The sequence below is a fragment of the Calidris pugnax genome, unplaced genomic scaffold, assembly GCF_001431845.1.
Source record: "Calidris pugnax isolate Ruff unplaced genomic scaffold, ASM143184v1 scaffold9, whole genome shotgun sequence".
NCBI classification, from domain to species: domain Eukaryota; kingdom Metazoa; phylum Chordata; class Aves; order Charadriiformes; family Scolopacidae; genus Calidris; species Calidris pugnax.
This window is the reverse complement of record NW_015090778.1, coordinates 4904871-4925485: the sequence shown is the minus strand read 5'-3', so window position 1 is coordinate 4925485 and position 20615 is coordinate 4904871. Positions and strand designations below refer to the sequence as shown.

Below are 20615 nucleotides of genomic sequence, written 5' to 3'. Positions count from 1 at the left end.
AGACTCCCCCCGCCCCGCTCCCCATTCACAGCAGGCTGTGTGATGACTGTAATCCCCACCCCGCACCGGAACGGCATTTCTTGTGGCCATTTGCTCCTCCACCAGAGCAGTGTGACATTAAATTGGACGCAAAGGAAAGCAATCAAGCCGCACCGCTCTCTGTGCCAATCTTCAGTTGCGTTATTTTTTCCTTTTGGTGGCCATTTGGCTGGATCCCTTCGCCCCACCAACGAATCCAAAAACTGCAGCGGAGATCTCCTCCCGCCCTGCGGAAGCACGGGCAATCTTTGGTTGGAGGGTGCCTTTTTTTGTACTACGTGTTACAAATGTTTTATTCCTGAGATGGACTCTGCCTTACACTTTAATTTTTCCAGCAGATGAAAGAGAGAGCTATCCTGTAGAGTATTACTTTCTCCCCCTCTCCTTGCTAGCTGTCACACACTTTCTTCCTTCTTTGTAAAGTGATTGGAAAAGGAATCTATGGCATTCTACACCTGGACCATTTGATTGTTTCCTTATTTTGGAATTGGTGTATATCATGCAGCCTTGCAGACATATGTCTTGTGTGTGTATATATATTAAAAAAAAAAAAAATCAGTGTTTAAATAAAAAAGGCCTATGTACTTAATCCTTTAACTCTGCAGCAGCATTTGGTAGATAGTAATTAACTGTGAATAATAAATATACATTGAATTCTTCACTTGAGCATCTGTCTGTTATTTCAGTTAACTGACCAAAATATAACTGATCCACCTAATTTATAGGATATTAAATTGCAATGGGAGGGGAAAAGCCTTCAGGTGTGCTCTGGCCTGAAGCGCTCGGACTCTTGAGCGTTGTACTTCAGTCTCAGCATTTCTGGCTGAATTCATTACTCTTTCAAGCGAAGTCACCGGAGAGCGGTGTCACTTGGCACCTGTGGCATCACGGAGAGCGAGGAGGGGGAAAGGAGTGATCCTGTCGTTTCCAGGATGGAAGGCCATGTGTCTGCTGGCCAAGTGGGAAAGCACCACTTACCTATTTCCTCCCTTGCTTCTTTTCTAAGCTTTTTACCAAACTGCTCCAGTGCCCCCGTGGTACAGACCGAAGCGTTGTGAGGAGATGCAGCGGGCATTTCTGGAGTTCCTCGCTGAAGGCTGGAGGGGAAGATGGACTTGTGTAAGCCCAGCAGCTGTGGCTCGGGCTGTCACGGGAGCTGTTGCTCCGCTCCATCGCTGCTGTGCAGATCATTTTTCAGGTTTTCTTGCCCAAAAAAGTGGGACTGCTCAGCTGTAGTAGGAAGTTGTGCGGGTGGCTCCTCCCCAGCCTTCAGTTACAACCAGGAAGTGCCTGTGAATTTTGTTTGTTGATTTTTAATATACAATAGGGAAAGGCTCACGAGGGGTTTGGGTTGGGTTTTAACAGTTGCTCTTAGTTATTATGCTTAAATGCAGACGATGTGAAGGAGTCTGTGGTTGCCCGGAAATGCCTGGATATTCTTAATTTGTGTCAGTAAAGTCAACATCGAGGTCATTTGCAGTGTGATTTGGAGCTTTTGGCTTTTTTGTAATGCTGTAACAGAACATGTTGCTCAAAACTATGTGCTGTTCGTACCTTGAGTATTTACTGAAAAGTGTATAAAAACCTCCCTTTCCTTGTGGTTTACAGAAGGGAAAACATCTATTGCGAATGTGATTGTATAATGTCAAGGCCCAGGCCGTGGTGGGAGAACAGCTGTAGGCAAACCATCTCTTTGCAGGTGTTTTCCAGTCGTGCATCACCAAAGCTGGTGGTGAGCTGCACAAAAATACCCGAAACCCCGCTTTATTTGACTGCCGGCCGCCTGCTCCCCCGAAGCGCCGGTCCCTCCGTGCAGGCCTTGCTTCCTGAGGCCCAGCCCCCGCCATTTCGGGCAGGGCGCTCCCCGGGGCGGCACTGCCGGACTACATTTCCCAGCGGCCCCCGCGGCATCGCGCAGGCGCAGTGCGGCGCTGAGGCGCCGGCGGGTGGGGCGGCCGTGGCCGCGGTCAGGCGCCCCGCCCGCGGTTTGGATCCGTATCTCCTCCTCCGGTACCTGCCGCGGGGCAGAGGGGGCTGTTGGGGAGAGGGGAGGCTGCTGGTGAGGCGGTAGGGCTTGTGGTGAGGGGGTAGGGCTTGTGGGGAGCGGGTTCTGTGTGACCCTTGGGGTGAGGGGGAAGCTGTGGGCCTTTGGGGTGAGGGGAGCTTGGGGATGGGGGTGTCTGTGAGGTGAGGGGTTGATGCTGTAGACTCTTGGCGTAGCCTCTCTGGTGGGGAGGGCTCACCGGGGCTCCTGTCCCCCCTGCCCAGGCTGCGGGGACACCGTGAGGCATGGTGGGCTATGACCCCGAGGCCAAGTGCGTCTCCTCGGCGGAAGCGGCTGCAGCAGGATCAGCATCTGGCTTCGTCACTCGGGTCCTTGTCAGTCCCTTGGATGTCATCAAGATCCGCTTTCAGGTACCTTCCTCGTGGCGTGCTTGGGGACAGGGGTGAGGGAGCCTGTTTGGGACCAGAGCTGGTCTTGTCCTGGGTGAACAGGTCACTTGTAAAACCAGAGAGCACTAAATCTGCCCCTCAGCGCTCACCTACATCGTATACAGGTTATGCAAGGCAGCAGGGCTATCTTGTGTCCACTGCTTCTGTTTATATAACTTAACTTGTCTGTTTGAATGGGATCTTGTGTTATTCGTAGTTTGTTCTTCCTCTTTTTCTGAACGATCGCCGCTATCTGACTGAATTTCACCATCATCCCCACTGATTACCTTTGTGTTGCCTGCGTGCTTTTATTCTTTTAGAGCCCTACGTAAATAACATCCCAGTCAGTGCTAGATGTGGTTCTGTGGGAAGGCAGAATGTCATCTCTTCACATCGGTTGGGTGACAGGGTTGTTAGTTCCTGAACTGGACACTTGAACCTCGTTGAAATGTGACATGGAATTGAAAATATTTCTTCTGTTTTCCTCCAGCTTCAGATCGAGCAGCTCTCCTCCAGAAGCCCAGGGGCTAAGTATCATGGTATCTTGCAAGCTGTACAGCGCATCTTTCAGGAAGAGGGATTGAAAGCCTTCTGGAAGGGCCATGTTCCTGCTCAGTTCCTTTCAGTTGGCTACGGAGCCGTCCAGGTAAGGTGACCAGACATCATCTGGGCCCAGCGTACATACATAGGGCTCTGTTTCACTCCTCTTCAGGCTGGCTGCATGGGCAGATGCAGAAAGGTCCAGGTTTAAAATGTACTGACGCACACCAGCTCCAGTTTCAAAGACGTGTAGTTGTATAATGCTGATGTATAATTCTTAAGTTAATATTCCTGAGCTTGCTGAATGGCCAGGCTCTAGTACAGCTGGAGCAAACTGAGTTCTGTCTGTATCTGGTGTCATAAACAAGCCTTGTCAGTTCCTGACACTTGGCGTTGCTACTCATGTTCCAAGCCTGTGTAGTTTTTTGCTTTTGTTCATGCTGTCGCCCTAACAGTTTATTAGTAAAAAAAACAGTGAAGCTGATGATGGTGCTTTACACAGCATTGTTATGGTTCATTTGTAAATATTAACAACATGTTTTATGAGCAGTGGTTGAAAGAATAAGGGGAAGCATATCTGTAATGCAGCAAATACTCTTCAGGATATATATACCATTAAAATGGCTTTTTCACAAATCTGAATGCAAGGCTTAGCAGAAGTGTCAGAGGTCAGAATATCCAAGCATTGCCTGGGCTGCTCAGTGATTTTCACAAAGTATTCTTTGAGCACGTGCTCCCAAAGTTTGCAAGTTGGGAAGGACTTTTCAAGGACAAGAGAGAGAATGTGGTTACAAGAGGTGGGTGGAGCTCTTTTGGTGAAATGAGAGAGGAGTGGGAGATGCCTGTCGGTGATAAGGATTGACTCCTTTGCCCTGTGTGTGTTTGTTTCTGTAAGTTCATGGCGTTTGAAAGCCTGACAAAACTGGTGCATGACGTCACCTCGTATGATGCCCGTGATTCCTTTGTGCACTTCGTCTGCGGAGGACTGGCTGCTTGCACGGCCACTGTGGCAGTTCAGCCTGTTGACACGCTGCGCACCCGCTTTGCTGCTCAGGGTGAGCCTAAGGTATGGTTGAGGATTAATGCTTGAAATTATCATCCGTAGCAGTAGCAATATTTCATGTGTATGAGTAGAGGAGGTTTGAAAAGCACGTAACAGTCTGTGGGTTAGCATAATGGAGCAGGTGCTGTTATTGGGCAATGTTTGCACTGTTGCCAAGTTATCCTCTGTGCTGTTGACACAGCTTTCTTAATTATGTTTTACTGCTCCTGACTGTGTTTGACTCCTGACAGGTGATCCAGAAAGGAGAAACTGTCCTTAACAGGATAACTCAATTTTCCTGTCGGCTGTTGTCCATTTATAGGATGCACTCCCCAGGCTGTCAAACATTGCGTGTTTGAAACTTTCCACTTGCACAGTCGTGTTTAGATAATGATGGGGGTGATACTTGAAACCAGTCACCTTTCGCCTGGGTTTCATGTTCTTATTTGTGCAAGAATTGGTCTCCATGCTAATTAGGTCTGTCATACCTCAATTTATATGGGTTTGTATCAGCGCCATTTCTGGGTTTTGACTTAGCCTGAGCTGGAATCACAATATATATCATATGAATTCTGTTGTAGGAGCAAGCAGAGCTGTTTAGAGAAAAATAAACCATCATGTCTGTGATGCAAAGTGGTCTCAGGCCACAGCTCTCAGCTCTGTGCCTTGTTTCTTCCCCTTAGGAGCACAGATTGGATGTGGGATACTATGTCACGCCAGGCCTTTCAGTGCAGAGCTATCAGCCATTCGTTCAGTTAGTCTCCTGTGGCTCAGAGGCAGTTTTAGGTTGTCAGTTTACTTGTAAGAGTCACCAGAGCTACCAGAGCTTAGCTGAGAATACTGTGCAAAATCACTGTGTTGGTGGCTGGGTGCTGGAAGTCAGTCAGTTGTTATTTTGGGCAGTGGGAAATGCCTGCCCTCGTTACTGGGAAATAACCTGACCTTTTGGTTTGCTGTTTGTAAGCCTGTTTCACTAGAGAGTCAGCCTCTCCTTTATTGTCTAGATCTATCGCAACCTTCGCCATGCAGTGGTGACCATGTACCACACAGAAGGGCCTCGGACTTTCTACAGAGGTTTGACCCCCACAATCATTGCTATCTTCCCATATGCTGGTCTCCAGTTCTCCTTCTACAACATCCTGCAACATTTTTCTGAATGGATGATTCCAGCTGAAGGCAAGAAAGGAGGTAGGCACTTGGGACAGTGTGATCTGGAGAGAAAGAGAGGGTGAATGCTCATTTTGGAGACTAAGTGAGCTCAGTTTTCTGTCCTATCACCTTTTTAATATCTGAAAAGCATCTCCATTTCCCATCTCTCATTCTTATCCCTGCACAGATATTGCAAAAGTGAAATTTCCAAACAGCTCCTGTTATGGAATAACCATGTTGGAAATGTGGATGGGAGGGAAGGTGAAGTGTCCCAGGCCAGGGTACTCTTTCTTGAGCTGCGTCACGTTATTGTTGCTGTGGGAAGAAGACAGTACTGGTGTAATCTTTCTCTGTTTTATTAGTGCTGTGGAGACAGGACTCTTGGATTTCCTCAGGAAATCTGCCTGCAGATTCCAGCACAGCTGGTACAGAGGAGGATCCATTTAGCCTAATTTTAAACTGCTAAGCTCTTGATTTGATATTTTTATGTTGATTTCTAGCTCCGTTCTAAGAGAACCTCATCCTCATGCGACCTGTCACCTTGACAGTTCTATATACTAGTGCCTGCCTGAGAAACTGTGTATGCAGGCAGCATCAGCATATTTTGGTTCCTCGATGGAGTTTCTTCAGTAGAGGAGATAGACTTTTCAATATCATGTCTGCGTGCGTACTTTTAGGTGGGAGAGGCTGATGGTGGGAACTTGTGTATGTCAGGAAAAAAGTCTAATCACAAAACTCATTTCCCACAAGCCTCTGAACTCCTCAGGCAGTGTCAGCTTGTGACTTACTCCAGAGTACATCAGGTGGAGCAATCAGGAGTGCAAGATTTCCAGTGATGGGGCTTTTACTTGAGGGGCATGAAAACTTGTCCATCCACTAGTGGCAGGTTCTCTGGTGACTGGGAGTTTGTTTGTGCAATGGTGCTTGGTAGAGAAAAGGGTAAATCAGTAAAATGAACCAAGAAGGGCTGTTACGCTCTGGCTCCAACAGACATTGCGAGCCTGATGCGGAAAATACAGATTGAGGTTCTGTGGGCCAGACTATGCAGAAGAGGTGGTGTATCTTTAAAGGGCCTTTTTGGCCTTACTTCTTTTGAAAAGTGATTTTAACTTACCTCTCATGATCTTTAATGAGAACTCCGTGCTAATCCTCTTTTTTCCTTCCCTGCTGTCCTCTCCCCTTTCTGCTTCTCAGGCAACGTTAAAAACCTTGTTTGTGGCAGCTGCGCTGGAATCATCAGCAAAACCCTCACTTACCCTTTTGACCTGTTCAAAAAACGACTGCAAGTGGGGGGCTTTGAGCATGCCCGGGCAGCCTTTGGGCAGGTGAGAAGTGTTGGAATTGACTGGTTTTCGTAACTGCGGATTCACATCAAGGGAATCCAAAACCAGTCATCACCAGAATGTGTGATCATTCACCAGTGGTACCTGCTGTGTTCGGGTTTGGGTTGGGACTCCCAGGGAACTTCTGGGAGCTGAGCACTGGTCTTGCTTCATAATGGGAATAGCTGCATGAATATGCTGGGTTCATTTTATGACATTATCCCACATAATCCGTGCTCTGCCTTCTATCCATCTCCGTCACGTTGACTGTCTCGGAGCTGGGGATGAGTTATGCAGCAAAGGGGTTTCGATTTACTTTACGTTTCTAGTTGCAGCTTGTTACTTCTGATTCTGGACCAAATTACTAGCAGAGAATGACACTAGCTTTATGCTGAGATCGCCCAGCTGTCATGATCCTTTTCTGCAATTAATATTTTGATAGGAGGAATAAGCACCAAGAGTTCAGCATGTGTCTTTATAGCAGAACATCATCAAATCCAAAGCAAATTCAATATTCCCAGTGTTCTCTAGCACCATCCTTACCACCTCAAAATACACTGTAAGACCAATACAGATCTTTCAAGGAACTATCTCTTCTTTCCATGAAATGTGGAAAATTTCTTTTTTCCTTCAAATTCCTTGGATCTGAGAAGCAAATCAGGCTGTACATCAGGAAACTCTGGGATAGGAATTTGAAGTCTTAACCCACTGCATTGGATGCTTTTCCTCTGCCATTGAGGTACAGAATTTGGTTTTAATACCGATATGTCACAAGATGTTAAACCTTCACAGTGTGACACGATGACATGCAAATAGCTAATTTAGAGACTTCTAAGGGCTGTAGCTGTGTTTTCTTTCTGTCAGAAAACTGAAAAGGCTCTCTGTGTTCTTTTCCAGGTAAGCTCTCCTGGATTTCTCTTGTAACCTTTTTGCCATTTCTCTCCCAGGTACGGATGTACAGGGGTCTCCTGGACTGCGTAAGGCAGATCATGCGAGAGGAGGGCCCGGGTGGATTCTTTAAGGGCCTTTCTCCCAGCTTGCTGAAGGCTGCTGTCTCTACTGGCCTTATCTTCTTTTGGTATGAGCTGTTCTGCAGCCTCCTGTGTGCCCTGAAGAGCCCTGACAGCACTGCGAGGAAGGAGGGCTGAAAGGGGGGCATGGATGTGGCTTCCTGGTGTTCTCCTGGAGGAGGGGAGCCTGATGGCCTCGCTCTGCTGTGAGCCTGTGGGAAACATCAGAGCTCCCAGAGCTCCACCAGCCTGTAGGAAATCACCTCCTGGGACCAAGCAGAAGGAGAAGGCACTGAACTGCTTTGCTGAAAGTTGTTCAACTGAGCACTTTTGTTTTTTCTGTTTCCTCTAATATCAGTGCACATGTAGTGGGGGGAATGAGGAGCCAAGCAGACAGCTACCTTCCAGAGGCTGTGCTCTGAAAAGGCACCCCATAGAGTGGGTGAATTCCTGTTGCTTGCCCTGGATCACCCAGAGGGATCCTGGCTTAAGTGCTGCTTAACCAACATAACATCACCTCCTATCACTGCATCTGCACACCTTTATTTCCTTGCTTATGGCCTGCTGTTTGCACCATATTCTTTTCTCTGTGTTGCACAGCTCTGTCCTGCTGTTGTGAAGTCAGTTAAAACCTCTTTAGTGAGCACAGAACCTCAGTTTTCTTTTTCTTTGCTGCCAGCTGCTGCTTCTTGATTCCCACTCGCTGGCCATGCATTCTCAGCCACCTTAAACACAGAACCTTCTAGTAGATCACGCTGACCCCAACTTTCTTTAACTCTCATGAGCTTGATTGTATCTTAAGTGCCCATTTCTCTTCCTGTGTATCTTGCCATACATCTCTTACATCGCCTCAGTTGTGCTTTTTATGAGTAGACCTGCAGGTTAAGAATCCCACTCTTAAGGGGTTTCAACGCACAAGCCCAGTTCTTACTTCAGGGTTCTTTGCATCAATGCAGTGAGTAACCAAATGCTGCGTAGAGTTTTAGAAATATTTAGTCTTAAGTTGGAATAATGAAGGAAAAGTCCTGTGGAAACTAGTAAATCTTTTTTTTTTTTTTTTTTTTAATACCACCTTTGAATGTTTTTAGCAAGTGTTTCTATAGTGGCCACAAAACATTTCTGAACCTAGCTACCTTCCAGAGGCTGTGCTCTGAAAAGGCACCCCATAAAGTGGGTGAATTCCTGTTGCTTGCCCTGGATCACCCAGAGGGATCCTGGCTTAAGTGCTGCTTAACCAACATAACATCACCTCCTATCACTGCATCTGCACACCTTTATTTCCTTGCTTATGGCCTGCTGTTTGCACCATATTCTTTTCTCTGTGTTGCACAGCTCTGTCCTGCTGTTGTGAAGTCAGTTAAAACCTCTTTAGTGAGCACAGAACCTCAGTTTTCTTTTTCTTTGTTGCCAGCTGCTGCTTCTTGATTCCCACTCGCTGGCCACGCATTCTCAGCCACCTTAAACACAGAACCTTATAGTGGATCACGCTGACCCCAACTTTCTCTTTCTTTAACTCTCGTGAGCTTGATTGTATCCTAAGTGCCCATTTCTCTTCCTGTGTGTCTTGCCATACATCTCTTACATCGCCTCAGTTGTGCTTTTTATGAGTAGACCTGCAGGTTAAGAATCCCGCTCTTAAGGGGTTTCAACGCACAAGCCCAGTTCTTACTTCAGGGTTCTTTGCATCAATGCAGTGAGTAACCAAATGCTGCGTAGAGTTTTAGAAATATTTAGTCTTAAGTTGGAATAATGAAGGAAAAGTCCTGTGGAAACTAGTAAATCTTTTTTTTTTTTTTTTTTTTAATACCACCTTTGAATGTTTTTAGCAAGTGTTTCTATAGTGGCCACAAAACATTTCTGAACCTCAGTCCTACACTGGTGCTAACGGATAAAAATGTTTTGACAAGATCAGCTGCAGTGAGAGGGCTGAATGTCAGATCAGAATTGGTTGGCTCAGCCTGGTGTTTGACAAGAAAAGGATGGTTGAATTAGAGCGGGAGAAGTGTGTTTTTTTTCTGGAGTTTCAAAGGTTTTGTGAATGGTTAAAAAAATCCAAATAACTCCTCTGATTTACGCAATGGGGGAAAAGGAAAATTACTTTCTTCCTCCTCTTTTATTCTCTGTTTTTTCAAGCTGAGCAGGGTGTGGCTGGACCAGTGTGTGGAAGGCAGATCTCCAGGGAAGAGCTGCTGTGATACGTTTAGTCATCTGGCGAGTGGCGGATAGAGCAGAGCACGGCACTTATTTAGATGATGGTTTGATGGTTCTTCTCTTAACACAGAGCTTTTTGTGGCCCTTTTGCAATATTCAGGGTGTTAATCCCACATGACCTGGCCAAATTCCAGCGTGACCAATTCCATTCTGTTGACGCAACTTCTCCTGGCGGTTTGGAGCGTATCAGCGCTGCTCACTTATCCCAAACTATTGTGAGAGGCTGTTTTTAAAGAGCAGCTGTTTCACTGGTGGCTGAGATATCTAGAGAGATTCCTTGCAAGCCCAGGCCAGATAACTTTGTGTCTGCTTTGGTCTGAGATCTTGGGGTGCAGAGTGGCTGTTTCACTGCAGGAAACTTTGAGAGCTACGTAAAATTAAGTTCGCTGAGCAGTGTCAGTGTCAGGCAGGAGGCTGGTGTGTGAGCCTCCAAGAGGGAGCTTTAGCTGCATGTACTCTAAAAATGGACAGTTTTGCTTTGAGGAGAAAATGTGTCTTGCCATACATCTCTTACATCGCCTCAGTTGTGCTTTTTATGAGTAGACCTGCAGGTTAAGAATCCCGCTCTTAAGGGGTTTCAACGCACAAGCCCAGTTCTTACTTCAGGGTTCTTTGCATCAATGCAGTGAGTAACCAAATGCTGCGTAGAGTTTTAGAAATATTTAGTCTTAAGTTGGAATAATGAAGGAAAAGTCCTGTGGAAATCTTTTTTTTTTTTTTTTTTTTTTTAATACCACCTTTGAATGTTTTTAGCAAGTGTTTCTATAGTGGCCACAAAACATTTCTGAACCTCAGTCCTACACTGGTGCTAACGGATAAAAATGTTTTGACAAGATCAGCTGCAGTGAGAGGGCTGAATGTCAGATCAGAATTGGTTGGCTCAGCCTGGTGTTTGACAAGAAAAGGATGGTTGAATTAGAGCGGGAGAAGTGTGTTTTTTTTCTGGAGTTTCAAAGGTTTTGTGAATGGTTAAAAAAATCCAAATAACTCCTCTGATTTACGCAATGGGGGAAAAGGAAAATTACTTTCTTCCTCCTCTTTTATTCTCTGTTTTTTCAAGCTGAGCAGGGTGTGGCTGGACCAGTGTGTGGAAGGCAGATCTCCAGGGAAGAGCTGCTGTGATACGTTTAGTCATCTGGCGAGTGGCGGATAGAGCAGAGCACGGCACTTATTTAGAGGATGGTTTGATGGTTCTTCTCTTAACACAGAGCTTTTTGTGGCCCTTTTGCAATATTCAGGGTGTTAATCCCACATGACCTGGCCAAATTCCAGCGTGACCAATTCCATTCTGTTGACGCAACTTCTCCTGGCGGTTTGGAGCGTATCAGCGCTGCTCACTTATCCCAAACTATTGTGAGAGGCTGTTTTTAAAGAGCAGCTGTTTCACTGGTGGCTGAGATATCTAGAGAGATTCCTTGCAAGCCCAGGCCAGATAACTTTGTGTCTGCTTTGGTCTGAGATCTTGGGGTGCAGAGTGGCTGTTTCACTGCAGGAAACTTTGAGAGCTACGTAAAATTAAGTTCGCTGAGCAGTGTCAGTGTCAGGCAGGAGGCTGGTGTGTGAGCCTCCAAGAGGGAGCTTTAGCTGCATGTACTCTAAAAATGGACAGTTTTGCTTTGAGGAGAAAATGCAAAGAATGTGGAGTTAAGTTTCTCAAAGTACCTTAATCCTGTTGGCATTTTCCTGTGTTATTTAGGCTCTTCTGAGATTCCCCCCAAATCTCCTTAACAGTGTTTTGCCTTTGTTTATTTTTCATTTGTTCTTGGAAAGACATCATGACCAGTAATGAACTTAGCCTCACGGCATCCTTCTGAGGGAGAGAAATGTCTCATTTCAAAACAGACACAAAGAGGTTGGGGTTGTTGCTCTCTTTTGGCTGCTGGTAGAGAGGAATGCTGTCATGGTTAGCAGGGACAGGACTGGCCGCGGTAGAAAATTTTCTGGGCTGACCTGGGCTTCTGTAGGCAATTGGGACTCATCCATCCTGTCTAAACATTACAAGACTCTTGTTTTCCATTTTTATGTCAAAGAGCTGCTGTTAAACTGCACAAAATAGGAGGAAACTGGTTTGGAACTCCGCAGTGGGAATCGCAGTCTCTGAAATAGGGGGTGAGTTGCTTTGGTTGACACAGTGGCAAAGATTAAAGAACAGAAAACTGCTCTGCTAAGATGATGTTCGAGTGTGCTGTGGGGCTTGAGGTGATGCAGGCAAAACCAGCTTTAGGAGCCTCCAACGTGGCTGCTCTGCAGAGAGGGCAGTGATGGAGAGTACAGAGCAGCTTCTCCTCTCTGGGATAGCTTTTTTTCCCCCACTCTGCATTAAATGAGCTTCCTCCATCCAACAGATGGTGAAGTCAGAGTTTAGGTGGTTGTGCCAGTCTGGCCCAAGCTGTGAAGAGGCGCTCCCTGGTTGGAGGGCTTTGGCTGGTTTTTTTGCCCTGGTTTGTATGTGATCCCTTTGGGCTCTGTGGGGCTTGAGGTGATGCAGGCAAAACCAGCTTTAGGAGCCTCCAACGTGGCTGCTCTGCAGAGAGGGCAGTGATGGAGAGTACAGAGCAGCTTCTCCTCTCTGGGATAGCTTTTTTTCCCCCACTCTGCATTAAATGAGCTTCCTCCATCCAACAGATGGTGAAGTCAGAGTTTAGGTGGTTGTGCCAGTCTGGCCCAAGCTGTGAAGAGGCGCTCCCTGGTTGGAGGGCTTTGGCTGGTTTTTTTGCCCTTGTTTGTATGTGATCCCTAGTTATAATGTTACCGGCCCAAAAAGGCACCTGGTCTTGTGTTGAGTGAAGGAGAAAGATGTGCCAAACCTCAACTCTATGATACTAGAAGTTGCATCTGACAGGCGCTTCATCACTCACCTCTGGTCAGCAGCATCTGTCTCCTAAATTTCCAGTTTGCACTTCGCTAACTGGGAGTCGCTGCTGGGGAGAGGGCTGTGACAGGAGTACTGTTTTCTCATTGGGAATGAGACTGGTTTAGAGCAAAGCGCTCGGAGGAGAGGTCTTATTTCTGGTGCTGCTCTGGCAAAACACACGCTGTTTGACACTGAACATGCTGGAATTAGAGGGGCAGGAGATGGGAGAGATCCGTAGTCACCTTGTTCACCCGTTCACTGGGACAGATTTGCTCTCGGGAGGTGCACATACCAGTTCAGCTTCAAGTGACGTGGTGGGTGAGTGGCGGTGAGACTGCGCTGGGGTTTGCCCCGTGGGGTGATGTGGATTTCACTGGGGGGTGATCCTGTCAGTGGGGATTTGCCTTGCCCACGGTTCTCCTCACAAGCCGATCCGCAGTTGCACTTTTCTTCTAGTGCCTTTTGCCATCAGAACATCCAAAAGCACTTCAGCGGGCAAAGCGGGTTGTGGTGCGGTTGTTGGGGGATCCACCATCGCCCCGATGGGACAGGAGGACATTGACACACACGTTGTGCGCTGGTCGCACTCTCCTGTTCTCAGGATGCTCGTCCAGAGCCGCGTCGCAGCACTTTTGAAAAGAAATGAATGTTTTACAGTCGGGCTTGGAAGAGGCCGTGTTTGATTTGGGTTTAAGTTTCTCTTGTGATGTAGGACTGCAATTCTCTGTGGCATTTTGCTGTGTTGCCTGGGTGGATCTTCTGCTGTTGTCTGAAGGCACCTGAGCACAACGCGCACAACCTGTGCCTACCTTTGAGAAAGGTACATTAAAGATTTTGTTACGCTCATGTCTGGCCACAGTTTGTTTGTTCTTTTCCTCCTAGTGCCTACGCTCAGTTGGACCCCGCAGGGCGGCCGTGTCCCTCCTGCTGCCCAAAAGGGAGCATAATTGGAGCCCAGAGTGTGGGGCAGCAGGAGATGGCTGGTTTTCCCTTCCCACCGCTGGTTTCTGGGTGCTCATCACCATCTGGCAGAGCCTCCCCTGTCCCCTCTGCGATGGGGGGTGACACTTTGGGTGCCGCTGTTGAGAACCGCGCTGAGGGGGGATCAGCTGAGGGGGTTTGTGCAGCCCCTGGGGTGTCCCACTGCTGTCCCCAAGGCAGACTGTTGGAGCCACCTGCCCACCGTGGGTGAGTTCAGGCTCTCTCTGAAGCACTGCAGCACTGCAGAAAATGTTCCCCAACTGCTCATTCCGTGTGTCCTGAGGCTGTCCTGCTGTGCTCTGAAGGCTGTGAAGGTTTCAACCCCTGGGGGGTCCTTCCTTGTGAAATGGCTGGGTGTTTAAGGATAAATCATAAGGTGCGTTGTGCCTCGCTCGCCTCTGGTTGCCGTGAGTTGGTTTAGTGCATCTCCCCTGCCCTGCCGTTTTTATTTATTTTATTTTCTACCGATTTTTTTCACAGGGCCGGGCTGCAGCCCCTCCTGGCCTTGAGAGGAGGGCGGAATAAACGCGGTTTCCCCCGGGGAGCGGTGGAGCCCTGCGGTTTTTCCCGGGAGAGCCCGGCCGGTGCTCGGCGGGGGCTCCCCGCGGGGACGGGGGCGAACCGGGGCGGGGGGAGCGGGGCTGCCGGCCGTGCCCCCCACTCCCCGGAGCTCCCGGTCGTGGGTGGGGATGCCCGGGGGAGGCGGGGGGCAGCGGGACGTGCCCGGGGCTCAGCCCCCGCCGTGGCCCGGCGCTCGCAGGCGGTGGCGCTGCCGCCGCTCTCCCGCCCCGTCCCGGCCCGTCCCTCCCCCGGCTCGGGCGAGGAAATGACCTAAGAGGAAACCGGGGCCGGGGCGGCGGAGCCCGGGACTCTCCGGCGATGCCCCGGCGACCCGAGGACGCGGCGGGGACGGGCGGCAGGTCGGTGGGGCTGCGCCCGGTTCCCCCTGCCCTTCCCCCGGGGACGCCGCGGGGGCGGGAGGACGCACTGCTTTCCCCGGGATCCGCCGTTCCCTCCGTCCCGGGGGCCCTTCGGAGCGGTTCCCCCGCGGGGCTGCGGCGAGGCGGCGGCGGGGGGTTCCGCGGGGCTCCGGTGGCCGAGGAGCCCCGGGCAGGAGGCGGCTGGGCGGGGATGGGACGGGGGTCCCGGGCGGCTGGTGGTGCCTCCCGGGCGGCGGAGGAGAGCCCACCCGTCGGTCTTCTCCCTCCCTGGGCATGGCCAGCCCCGTCCCACCGGGTGTGAGCCCCACCGGGTAGGGCCCTGGCACAGTGACCGGCTGATGGAGGACGAGAACCCCAACCCCATCAATCCCCGGGACAGCTCGGATAGTGGGGACCACCCTGTGCCCGGTGTCACCCGCTGCCACCAACCCTTGGGGTGAGGTGGTGCTGGCAGTGGGATCTCTAGCTCAGACGAGGCCTGGCTGGTTGTGTACTCAGGGCGTCGTGGTCTGCTCTGGGCAGGGTAATTTGGCACAGCAGTTCAAAGCAGCCGTGCCCGTCCCCGGAGCCGTGGGGATGGATGCTCCGGGAGAGGGGCTGGGCGGTGGTGGCAGAGACGCTGCTGGACGGGCTTGGGCACTTGTTGCTTTGCTGCGTGTAGTGCTAAGCTCTTGCCAGGTTCCTTCTGGGTGGTGATGCTGCTGGTGGGACACGGGGCTGCTGTCAAGCTTGGGCTGCTCTGCTGGCAGTGCAGAATGGCGTGAGTGCGGGTACAGAGGGAGAGAAGGCGTTTGCCAACCAGACACGGCACAGAGGTCACCCAGCTGCTTGGGAATCCATCTGGATAAGAAACCTCTGTCAGGTCCCAGGGCAGGGAACACTGCGCAGGTGAGAGCTTCGGTTGTGAGAGCAGTGTGAGCGGGTTGTCACCCTAGAGGGGCAAAATCTGCCCTGGGACTTGTGGGGAGGGCAGAGATGGGCTTCTGCCCACCAGTGAGGTCTGCTTTCTGCTCTGGGTTACTACATCTTGTGCCACGGCTTCATGGCAAGTGGTGTGTCCGAGGGGTCGGGCTGCCTGTGGTACATGTCCTGTGTCTCTTAAGGGCGATGGGCTCTTTGGCTTTAATCCGGGCAGGGACCTGTTTGCAGAGAGGGGTGAGTAATGGCCCAGGAATTTCGACAAGCTGGCAAAATTGATTTGGCTGATTGCCTTCTCCCCTTTGTGCTGCGGGTCTGGCCAGCCTGGCATTTTGCATCCAGCAGATCGTTTCATGTGTGTGTGTATCAAAGCAAGCCCTTCCTCTCTGTGCTGTGCGTACCCTCTTGCTGCCTTCGCTGTATCACGAAGCAGAAGAAAATTAATCTGGAGACTCTTTAGGAGCACGGTTGGTACTGCAGAGAGCTCTGCCTGGCTGCAGGGGGGTGAGACGGGAGCTGTTGGTGTTGGGATGTGGCTGCAGAGGTTGCTGTGTCTCACAGGGAGCAGAGGGAGCCTGGCTCCAGCGCGGGAGGCTCTGGCGAGTGTGTGTTGGATGCTTTGGTGCTGGTTTGATTCTTCCCAGGCTTTTGTGTAGAACCAGCTGAATTGGTGTTTCAAAGGCACAAGCGAGCCTTTTGGGGCTGCCTTGATGTCGTGTCTGCTTTGAACCTGCAGATCAACAGACTGAAATGCATTTTTCATATAAGAAAAACGTAAAGGCTCTGAAGATGAAGTCCAATCATAGGCTGGTAGAAAGCAAGGCTTTTAAGATGTGGGAGTGAGGTTTTGCTCCAATCTAGGGGCAGAATAGGTGCCCTAATAACAGAGGAATTTCCTTGGGATGGGGGCTGTCAGGGGGCCAGTGCTCCAGCACTAGGAGGGATTTTCCAAATGGCTGGGTGAAGGGCTGTCTCTGTCTAACTAAGCTCTGTGTGCTCTTTCCCCAGGAACTGTCACTAGCCCATCCATTTCCCAGACTCCTGCCCTTGAAGGAAGCCAATCATGGGGGAAACGGGCAAAGAAGAGTACAAAATACAGTCGTTCGACAGCGAGACTCAGAAGCTGCTGAAAACAGCCCTCAAAGGTCAGCAGGGTTTTTACGAGCTCCTCTGCCACGTGCAGTTTGGCTGGTGGATGAGGCTGGATGCTTGGACCACTTTAAGGAACAGCAATTGCTATGCATACAAAAGCTGTTTCATAAACTGGGCCCATAAGTGAACCTTCTCTGGGAAGGTCTTTGCTCCCTGCCTCTTCTTGTCCTCTCTCACCTTCTCCCTGATGTTTAATGGTGCAGCTGTGCAATTGCTATGCATACAAAAGCTGTTTCATAAACTGGGCCCATAAGTGAACCTTCTCTGGGAAGGTCTTTGCTTCCTGCCTCTTCTTGTCCTCTCGCACCTTCTCCCTGATGTTTAACGGTGCAACCGCTCAAACTCAGCTCCTGGTTCTCATCCTTCTGATTTTCCCTAAATTCAGGGTACCCTCCTCTCCTGCTGTAACCCAGCATCTCTCCCCAGATTTGGCCTCACACCCCTTTCCAGTCCCTAGTTCCTGCTCCCTGCCCCTACCCACTGTGGGGCTGTCTCATCCTCGTGGTCCCCAGGGTCTCCTGCTCTCTGGTCACGTTCAAAGCCCAGCAGGAGTTTGCACATGTGGCTTTCACTAACCCAAATTTGAGGCAGTGCTGGGATTTCAGATTCAGATCAACTTGGTGCTTCCCCACATTACCTGCTTTCCTCTATCACTTTCCCATCACAATGGCTGTGTCTCCAGCCTGGGAGGACCATGCAGCGCTGGAGATGGTATCTCCAAAGCAGCTGGTGTGCAAGAGGAGCTGTGGCTCTTGATGTAGGAGTGAGCATGAGGTTTTGCAATATAGAACATGGTTTGTACCAAGCCCTGCGCCGACCTTGGTTGCTTTCCAGGTACCCCGAAACAAGCTGGGCACAAAGGGTGCTGGGTTCTCACAGTGTTTCTTCTCTCCACAGACCCCGGCAACGTGGACCTGGAGAAAGTGGCCAATATTATAGTGGACCAGTCCCTCAAAGACTGTGTGTTCAGCAAGGAGGCAGGACGCATCTGCTACACCATCATCCAGGTGGGAGCTCCTCATGTCCGGGCAGCGAAACCCTTAGGCTGTGTGGCTTGTCCCTAAGCTTTGTCCCAGCCCTGCGCTCTGACCCCCTCTGCCAGCTTCCCTCTTCTGCTGCTTGCCCCGTGCAGTGCCAGCACCCAGACGAGCAGCCGGCGAGCACAGGCTGTTGGTTATGGCTTTCCTGCAACCACAGGAGGGTCTCAGCATGGTCCTGCACCACCCAAGCGCCAGCTTTCCCCCAACCCCTCTCACACCCCCATCTCATCCCTCCATCCCGCTTTTGTGGGCTCGTAGGCAGAGAGCAAACAAGTCGGGCAGAGCGTTTTCCGGAGGAGCCTGCTGAACCGGCTGCAGCAGGAGTACAAGGACAGGGAGGACCTGCGCGCCCGCTCGCTCCAGGCGTGGATCTGCTACGTCACCTTCATCTGCAACATTTTCGACTACCTAAGGGTAAGGAGCCGGAGCAGGAGCTGCTGCCCAGGGGGGCCAGAAGGGCCTGGGTGTCCAAAGATGTCAGGGCAAGGGTGTTGGATGGGTGCTGTACAGAGCCCCAGGGCAGTGGGTTGGTTCCCAGCATGAGGATAGTGCTACATACAGACAAGTGATCAGGCTTGGAGAGGCAGAGCCACCTCTAGGAACAGCTGCAGAGTCTGAGCTTCCTCACTTTGTACCCAGTGTTTGAAATCCCCTGATTTGACAGCTCCCAAATGTCCCAGATCGAACTAGTTTAGTTGCCATGAGGTCCCGGGGGAAACCGTGAGCGCTGGTGTCATTTCTAGCCCACGTACTGACGGGGGATGTCTGCAAGCCTTCGCTGCAGCGTGTGTACTGGGATGCCTGCTTGGAGTAGATGTAAAAATGATGCAAGGAGAGCTGCAGGCAGGAAAAATGCTGTTGCAACAAGCGTATTTCCCATGACTACCTGCTTGCATTTAAAAATAGATGGTTTTTTACATCATTTGTTCAGCTTCTCTGGCTCCGGGAGACTCGAACGTCTGGTCTCCTACGTAAATCCCACCAATACAGCATTTGGCAGCACAAGGGAATTCTGTTCCCTTCTCCTTTGAAGAGCAGTGGGGGAATGACTATTTAAAATAGCTGCAGACTCTTCCCTTTCTGGCCCCAGGCTGACCATGGCTCCTGCCTCCTTCCAGGTGAACAACATGCCCATGATGGCTCTGGTGAACCCCGTTTACGACTGTCTGTTCCGGCTGGCACAGCCCGACAGCCTGCGGAAGGAGGAGGAGGTGAGTGCAGGGAAGAAGGCTGCTGTCCTCTTGTCCTGCCAGGGACCAGCCAAAACCACAGCCCCAGGGGGTGATGCGGTCTCCGCATCCTGGTGCAGAGAGCTGCCTCCCCAGCGTGTGCTGGAAGGAGCCCCACTGGGCAGGAGGGTTTGGAGCCCAGAAGGGAGCAGGATGGAGGTGCAGGTTGTGACTCCCTGGCCCAGGCTGCGTGTCCTCCCTCGGGGCAGCTTTTCTCCCTGTTGTTTTTTTTTTTTTATATCATAGCACTATCCTCCCACCCCTGCAGCCCATCGACTTCCCCTCTTCTCCAAAGACCCAGTTAGTGCCCCTGTTTCCTGCAAAAAAAACCCGCACTTTCTCAAGAGTTTTAGCTTGTGTTCCAGCCACCTCCCTCTGTTCTTAGAGGCATCTCCTTACTCTGGGTTCGGCTTCAGCCTTGTCTCTGTGATTCCATCTCATGGACATTCTGCAGAAAACTAATGATTTTCCACCAGTTGTAGGTGCATTTCTCTGGCATTTTTGTCTGGGAGGCAGGAGAGTTTAGGATGTGCTTTTCCAGTGCTTTTGGCAGGAGAGACATTCAGCTTCTCCTACCTCCTGGATCACAGCGACTTAGAGGAAGCAGAACCATCACCTGCTGGAAATCCAGACCAGATGGAACGGGATGAATTGGTCCATGGGTGACCGATGGGGACCTCCACAGAGATGTGCAAAGCTCCCTATTCCTTTGTACTCATCCATCTCCTTCTCTTCCATCTGAAGGTGGACTGCTTGGTCCTACAGCTCCATCGCATCGGCGAGCAGCTGGAGAAGATGAACTCCCAGCGGATGGATGAGCTCTTCTCCCTCCTCCGAGATGGTTTCCTCCTGCAGGAGGGGCTCAGCTCCCTCTCCCAGCTCCTGCTGCTGGAGATCATCGAGTTCCGGGCTGCCGACTGGAAGATGACGGACGCTGCCCAGAAATACTATTACAGCGAAGTGACGGATTAACCTCTCTGCAGCAGAGGTGGAGAGATGTCCCCAGCACTTTCACCAGCAAGCTTCATACCAAGTTTGAATTGCTTTTCACGTTAATGTTTTTTCTAGCACTTCCTGTCAATAGGATTTATACTGACTAGAGCCTCTGGGCAAGTAACTGCCAGGCTGTGACTGGTGCTAGCCCGACTTTGGAGGTTGGGAGAGGTGGGAAGGGCACGTTTAACCCAGCACGTTCTCCCACTGATTTGGTCTAATATTGGGCTGCTGCCAGCAGAGGGCAAGGAAGGTTTCTAGTTCAAACCAGCATTTTACGTGGGTGTTAGGGCAGGCACAGCGTAGGCTGAGAGCACCTTGGTTGACCTGAGAGACAGCAGAGCTGTGGGAGGTAGAGGAGAAATCTTTCCCAGCTCAAGTTATGCCTAGTTCTTGGGAACAAGTCACAGAAAAAGCTGTGGCCTCACAAACAGCTCAACCAAGTGCTGTTTTTCCCAGACTCCTAGCACAGCAGCTGCACCTGCACACACAGCCTCCCCCACGGGTCACGAGCCACCCACACCTGCCACAGGGCAGCCTGCAGCAGGACAGGTCCCTCAGCACATGTAGCTACCAACTGGTTTTATAAGTTTTATACAATAACTGTCATGGGTTTTTTTCAGAATTTAGCAAATTTCCACTATGGTATGTTTCTTATAAGAAAGGGAGAGGAAAAAAGGAAACAAAATAGTCTATTGAATGATTTTTTTCTAATAAAATTTTTCCACTAACATGTGCCCTGCTTTCTCTCTATGCAGCTG

At 50.4% G+C, this 20615-nt stretch overlaps 2 protein-coding genes across 4 annotated transcripts; both read left to right on the top strand.

The window, feature by feature from the left end:
- Positions 1–1967: 1967 nt before the first annotated feature.
- SLC25A19 (solute carrier family 25 (mitochondrial thiamine pyrophosphate carrier), member 19) lies at positions 1968–8384 on the top strand. Of its 2 annotated transcripts, none has more exons than XM_014952489.1 (7): positions 1968–2049; positions 2308–2454; positions 2963–3118; positions 3908–4078; positions 5059–5242; positions 6398–6528; positions 7473–8384. In XM_014952489.1, the coding sequence occupies exons 2-7, from the start codon at positions 2329–2331 to the stop codon at positions 7671–7673; spliced, it is 969 nt and encodes a 322-aa protein (XP_014807975.1). In that variant the 5' UTR covers positions 1968–2049; positions 2308–2328; the 3' UTR covers positions 7674–8384. The 2 variants fall into 2 exon arrangements, with proteins under 2 accessions (XP_014807975.1, XP_014807984.1); XM_014952498.1 differs by having other exon boundaries at positions 2036–2098.
- MIF4GD (MIF4G domain containing) lies at positions 5107–20585 on the top strand. 2 transcript variants are annotated; one of them, XM_014952523.1, is made up of 6 exons: positions 5107–5242; positions 16449–16585; positions 17490–17599; positions 17891–18046; positions 18751–18843; positions 19606–20585. In XM_014952523.1, exons 2-6 carry the CDS (start codon positions 16504–16506, stop codon positions 19831–19833), a joined length of 669 nt encoding a protein of 222 aa, XP_014808009.1. In that variant the 5' UTR covers positions 5107–5242; positions 16449–16503; the 3' UTR covers positions 19834–20585. The 2 variants fall into 2 exon arrangements, with proteins under 2 accessions (XP_014808009.1, XP_014807999.1); XM_014952513.1 differs by lacking the exon at positions 5107–5242 and adding an exon at positions 14382–14501.
- Positions 20586–20615: the final 30 nt, after the last annotated feature.

What these genes read in the sequence shown, in the direction of transcription:
- SLC25A19 (XM_014952489.1), top strand. Translation starts at nt 2,329, where the DNA reads ATGGTGGGCTATGACCCCGAGGCCAAGTGCGTCTCCTCGGCGGAAGCG. An exon ending in TCATCAAGATCCGCTTTCAG is followed by an intron (nt 2,455 to 2,962) that starts GTACCTTCCTCG and finishes GTTTTCCTCCAG; the next exon opens with CTTCAGATCGAGCAGCTCTC. An exon ending in CCCGGGCAGCCTTTGGGCAG is followed by an intron (nt 6,529 to 7,472) that starts GTGAGAAGTGTT and finishes TTTCTCTCCCAG; the next exon opens with GTACGGATGTACAGGGGTCT.
- MIF4GD (XM_014952523.1), top strand. Translation starts at nt 16,504, where the DNA reads ATGGGGGAAACGGGCAAAGAAGAGTACAAAATACAGTCGTTCGACAGC. An exon ending in GCTGAAAACAGCCCTCAAAG is followed by an intron (nt 16,586 to 17,489) that starts GTCAGCAGGGTT and finishes TTCTCTCCACAG; the next exon opens with ACCCCGGCAACGTGGACCTG. An exon ending in ACATTTTCGACTACCTAAGG is followed by an intron (nt 18,047 to 18,750) that starts GTAAGGAGCCGG and finishes GCCTCCTTCCAG; the next exon opens with GTGAACAACATGCCCATGAT.